At 38.3% G+C, this 5,010-nt stretch overlaps 1 protein-coding gene across 4 annotated transcripts in view; it reads left to right on the top strand.

Annotated features, from left to right (window-relative positions):
- cdc42ep2 (CDC42 effector protein (Rho GTPase binding) 2) overlaps positions 1-4,993 on the top strand; it is a 24,009-nt gene extending 19,016 nt beyond the window's left edge. For 3 of the 4 annotated variants that reach the window (XM_016453663.1, XM_016453662.1, XM_016453661.1), the window contains exons 2-3: positions 3,243-3,408; positions 3,496-4,993. In XM_016453663.1, coding sequence (XP_016309149.1) covers positions 3,402-3,408; positions 3,496-4,307 — 819 coding nt within the window. In that variant the 5' untranslated portion in view covers positions 3,243-3,401 and the 3' untranslated portion in view covers positions 4,308-4,993. Of the gene's footprint in view, positions 1-3,242 lie in introns of all 4 variants that reach the window. The other variant, XM_016453664.1, reaches the window with a different exon arrangement.
- Positions 4,994-5,010: the final 17 nt, after the last annotated feature.

The raw sequence follows: 5,010 nt of genomic DNA, 5'->3' as shown, positions 1-5,010 counted from the left end.
ATCTGTAAAGTTGCAAAGACTAAAGTCTCAAATCCAAAGAGATATTCTTTATAAAAGTTAAGAGTCAACCACGCCTACTTAAAACGGCTCATTCTAACACGCCCCCACATGTCTATGGCACAATGTGGGAAGATTTGCATAACGCCGCCCAAATGTTCACGCAAAGAAAGAAGGCGTAACTTTTATTCTCGCTGTAGTATTGTTGTTGCCGCCGCCACCATGTCGTGAAGGCGCTGTTTGTTTCCTTGTGAAAGCGAAACTACTTTTGATAATGTTCTTTTTAGCAGCATCATATGACCCCTTTAAACAAACCAAAAGCTGATGTGTTTTTGTGTCAGTTTGTTCTGTGCATTGTCTACCAAACAGAACAGTCTGTTGAGGGCTTGTCTGAGCACAGCGCCTCATTTACGCTTTCCAGCAACATTGTTCACTTCTTCTCAGAAACTAATAAATAACCTCAGGCCTTCAGAGGAGCAGCATGGTTCATTTCCACATTGTGAAATGTCTTATTTTTTTAACTTAACTTTAACAGAGTTAAATGATGGTACACATCATATTCTCCAGAGTTCCACAGAATTGTATAATATGTATGATTAGACTGTTATAAACACAGCGATATCGGAATGCCATAAAAGAAAAAGCATTCACACTTCCTGACACTCCTCTGCGAGTCTGAACAGGACTCACCCCGTTCCTCAACTGTTACTCAGTTGTGGTTTGATTAAAGCCTTTCTGACATCCAAAGTTGTTATCCAAGAATCTAATGCTGACCCATTTTTGTTAAATGTGGTATTCACTCGTAATATATACCAACCTCATATTATAAAGGTGATGCTGCTGTATGTAGTTTAACCGATTTGTAGTTTATTAGTTTCACCCAGTTTATGTAATGAAGATCTTTGTGTATTTAAGTGCTGGTTGATCTGTTCATTTCGTTCTAAATTGAAATTGAAATGTTAAACAGTGTCCTGAAAAAAATCATGTATTTCAATTGTACCTCATATAAATAAGTTATAACTAAATGATCTCACCTAAAATGAAATGTAATTTTCAAACAAAATATGTGGGTTGCAATGCAATCTAATTAATTAATCAGGTTGCAATGTAATCTAATTGATCTGTTGGTTAATTTGGGCTGGAACTGATGTGCTAATTGTTCTCTGTTTATCTATGGTTCATCATTATGTTGCTCAGTTTAGTGAGTCAACACACTGGCTTCTGTGAAGGATGTACATGTGTACTACCATCTGCGTGTTTGCCATGCACACTCATAGAATATCTCATGAAACCTCTGCTTCTTCTGCAGAATACATAAGAAGATATTTTGAGGAACATTTAGGCCCAAAAAAACATTGATGACCATTGACTTACAATGTATGAGCAAAATAAACAGTGAGACATTTCTCAGTATATAAATATGTTCTTTTATGTTATAGAAGAAAGAAAGACCGATTTGGTAAACACGAGGGTTAGTAAATGATGACAGAATATTCCGTTTTGGGTGGGACTGTCCCTTTAATGATAAATAGTACTCAATGATATGATCTAACTTATCATAATGGCATCTTTTCAAGAAGTAATCTCTCAAATTTCCTCGTTTTGTATCACTTTATTTGCTAAATTTGTCAGAGTTATCTAAAGATGTCAATGCTGTTGCCATGATTTTGTATAAAAATAGCAATTTGTTACCATTTAAAAACATTGCTTGTCTATAAAGTTCAAAATCTTCCATAAATGTACTTTATGAATCACATGATCAAACTGGAATAGACATGTTTAACTGAATGAACTACATACTATGCACAAAACAGTCAGTTGGCACATCTAGGATCAGTATAATTTGACGGAAATGATGTCTAAACACACTGTAGTATATTCAATGGAACATTTCAGAACTTCTCTGACTTTTGCTGGGTCACTTATGCAACAGGGAGGTGGCTTTTCCCACACTTGAGATTGAAACACTGGCCTTTGTTTTTGCTCGGAGTGTGCGCTAGTTAAACTCACTTTGATAAAAGTCAAGGTTGAAGGAAATACACACAGCGGCATGTAGTTAACAGAACCAGCTCCAGAAGTATGATTTAATGCTGAAGGTATGCGTTAGGAGTCATGCTCTAGAGCCCCTGATGTATTGTCACACACATACAGGTCTTACGGTCTGTTAAAGTTTTCAGCACACAAACATACACAGTAAAACAGTCACTAAAATGTTCCTATTAAACTGCTGCTGAACCTTTATACGTTTTGACAGCCAAGTCCATTATCAGCAGACACACAGAGACATGATATAGTCATCATATGTGTGCAAGGCAAGTCAAACGTGCCAAGACTAACAAACCCTGATTATTTGCTCCGACTCTTTCCAAATTATAGTTTGTTTATTATCTCTCACTTCGTATTAAATTTTGTAAAAAAAAATCCTGTTGTCTTCCCTTCTCTTAGTGAATCCCACTTTTAACTTTGACCTAAAGAACCCATGTGTTATACTGTATAAGTGCCACTTAATTCAAATGTGGTTTTTCACTTTGAAGGTTGGCTCAGTTCATAAAAAGCAAGCAAACAAAAAGAGATGGTAACACTTTAGGGAACACATATTCGCTATTAACTAAGAGTTTTCCCTCAATAAGCTCCTAATTTGCTGCTTATTAATAGTTAGTAAGGTAATTGTTAAGTTTAGGTATTGGGTCAGTTAAGGGATCTAGAACATGGTCATAAAGAATAAGGCATTAATATGTGCCTATTAGTACTAATAAACAGACAATATGCTAATATGCATGCTAATAAGCAACTAGTTAATAGTGAGAATTGGACCTTAAAATAAAGTGTTACCAAAGAGATATTTAAAATGTATATAGTAATAATAGATAAATGTAATCAATTTTGAAATTTTATTACAATTTAAAATAACTGTTTTCTTTTTTTAATGTATTTTAAAATGTAGTTTATTGATGGCAAAACTGAATTTTCAGCAGCCACTACTCAAGTCTTCATTGTCACATGATCCTTCAAAAATCGAATTATTATTACTGTCAACAGTTGAGCTGCTTAATATTTTTGTGAAAACCCTGATACGTTTTTTCTAACTTTTTGTTTTCCAATTTGCTTTCTAACATTATGAATGACTTTCTTTTCACTTTAGATCAATTTAATGTCAATGTGGATCAATGTAGTGGATCAATTTTGAGTTATTATATACCACAGTGTATGTGCTAAAAGCTCTCTCTGTTTCTCCCAAACTGCAGGCATACTGGGTTTTCAGCATCTAAAACGATGGCAGGATGGTTGTTTCTGGATGTGGCCTTCAAATGTTTATATGAAAAGACACTCTGAGCCAATGAAGAATTTTCCACAAGAAAGGAACAAAAAAGCGTCCTGACTTTGTCCAATTGGATTGGTTTTGAATGCTAAGTGCGTTGTGATTTTTGTCTCTCCTTTACGTGTACAGTCCATTTATTTTATTTCACCTCTCCTTTCTTCCATTCACCCTGCTGCAAGGCCTGTCTCTCTGTTGTTCGGGAGGACGCGGTGGGTCTGACATGTCTGCCAAAGCCCCCATATACCTTAAACGTCAAAGCCGCAAAGGAAAGAAGGAAAAGTTACGTGACCTGCTTTCGTCGGACATGATCAGCCCTCCGCTGGGAGACTTCAGACACACCATCCACATTGGCAGTGGCGGGGGCACAGACGATCTTTTTGGTGACCTGTCGTTCCTACAAGGTAAATTTCACCTGTTACCAGGCCAAGAAGGTCACCAGGGGTCATTCCAACTAAGTCGCACAGCGAGTGTAAGCAGTCACCCCCCGGCCTGCGAGAGCTCGCCGCTTTTGAAAAATGCCTTGTCACTTCCTATCATTGGAGGGGTGCAGGCGCTCACCCTTCCGGCCCCCTCAGCCACAGCTCCTCTGTCTTCAACAGTCACGGCGGCCACTCAAGTCCCAACAGCACTGTCAACGACCCAGTCACCCCCAACATCTCCATCTCTCGCTCCACCTCCCAAACCTCCCAGACTGCACCTGGAAGAGAGGAGCATGTCACGGCATATGTCACTGCCTGCATCTCCGAACTGCTCTCCACTTCATTTGCACACATACGAACAAAGTCCAGATCCTGAGGAAAATGAGAAGTGTGTGAAGGACGGAGATGAGGAGGAAAAGCCGTATCTGTCCAACGCTGGCTCTATGCTTTCCCTCCATCTAGACTTGGGGCCATCGATCCTAGAGGATGTGCTTCAGATCATGGACAACCAGAGAACAGGGACATTCAGTGGGGGACTTACACCCAGTGGACGACAAGAGATATATACCTGAAAGTGAACAAGAGATCCGAGTCAAAGCTTGATGGTACATAAATGGACATAAATCAATGGTTTTTCTTCATATATTAAAACAGTTTGCCCTCTGAGAAAACTCATTTACCTGTTGTACAGTTGCATTTTCTTGGGAATTTTGACGTTTTATGCTCATCATACATATAATCTTTGGAAAAGACCTTTGGAAGCTCTAGGTTTGGGGCCAATTCAAACTGAATGTTCTATCGTTGGATTTCTCTGGGTTCAAATGGAATTAATTTCTCTTCATTTTGGACTACAAGTAATACACCAATTCTGGCTACTCTTAGATACATTTTGAAACATCTGAAAGCATTTAAGCAAGCACATGTAAAACTACCTGCATTGTGTATGTACTATTACAGAGCAACACTAGAGGAAAAGAAAAACTGAAATTTTTCTCTTTCAAAGCAGCAATGACATCATCTCCCCCTCTGTGTTGTTGCAATTTGTGTAATCGGGTAAAAATGTGCAGCTCCTCCCTAATGATCTGGACACACACACACATGCCAGGAGGCCTCTGTATCTACACCCTGGGATTGTAACTTTCTCTTTTTGTTGGGAGTAGTTTTCATTGTTCCGAAACAGAAAGCCAAAGGCTGTTTTTTCACGGAGCAGAATATGGAATGTTTTCCTTTCATAAAATACCCTCTTTTTTTTTTTTTTTTTTTTACTGTGTTTGG

The sequence above is a fragment of the Sinocyclocheilus anshuiensis genome, unplaced genomic scaffold (assembly GCF_001515605.1).
Source record: "Sinocyclocheilus anshuiensis isolate Anshui unplaced genomic scaffold, SAMN03320099.WGS_v1.1 scaffold1531, whole genome shotgun sequence".
Taxonomy (NCBI): domain Eukaryota; kingdom Metazoa; phylum Chordata; class Actinopteri; order Cypriniformes; family Cyprinidae; genus Sinocyclocheilus; species Sinocyclocheilus anshuiensis.
Note: the sequence above shows the minus strand (reverse complement) of the source record. Positions and strands in the feature narration are given on the sequence as shown.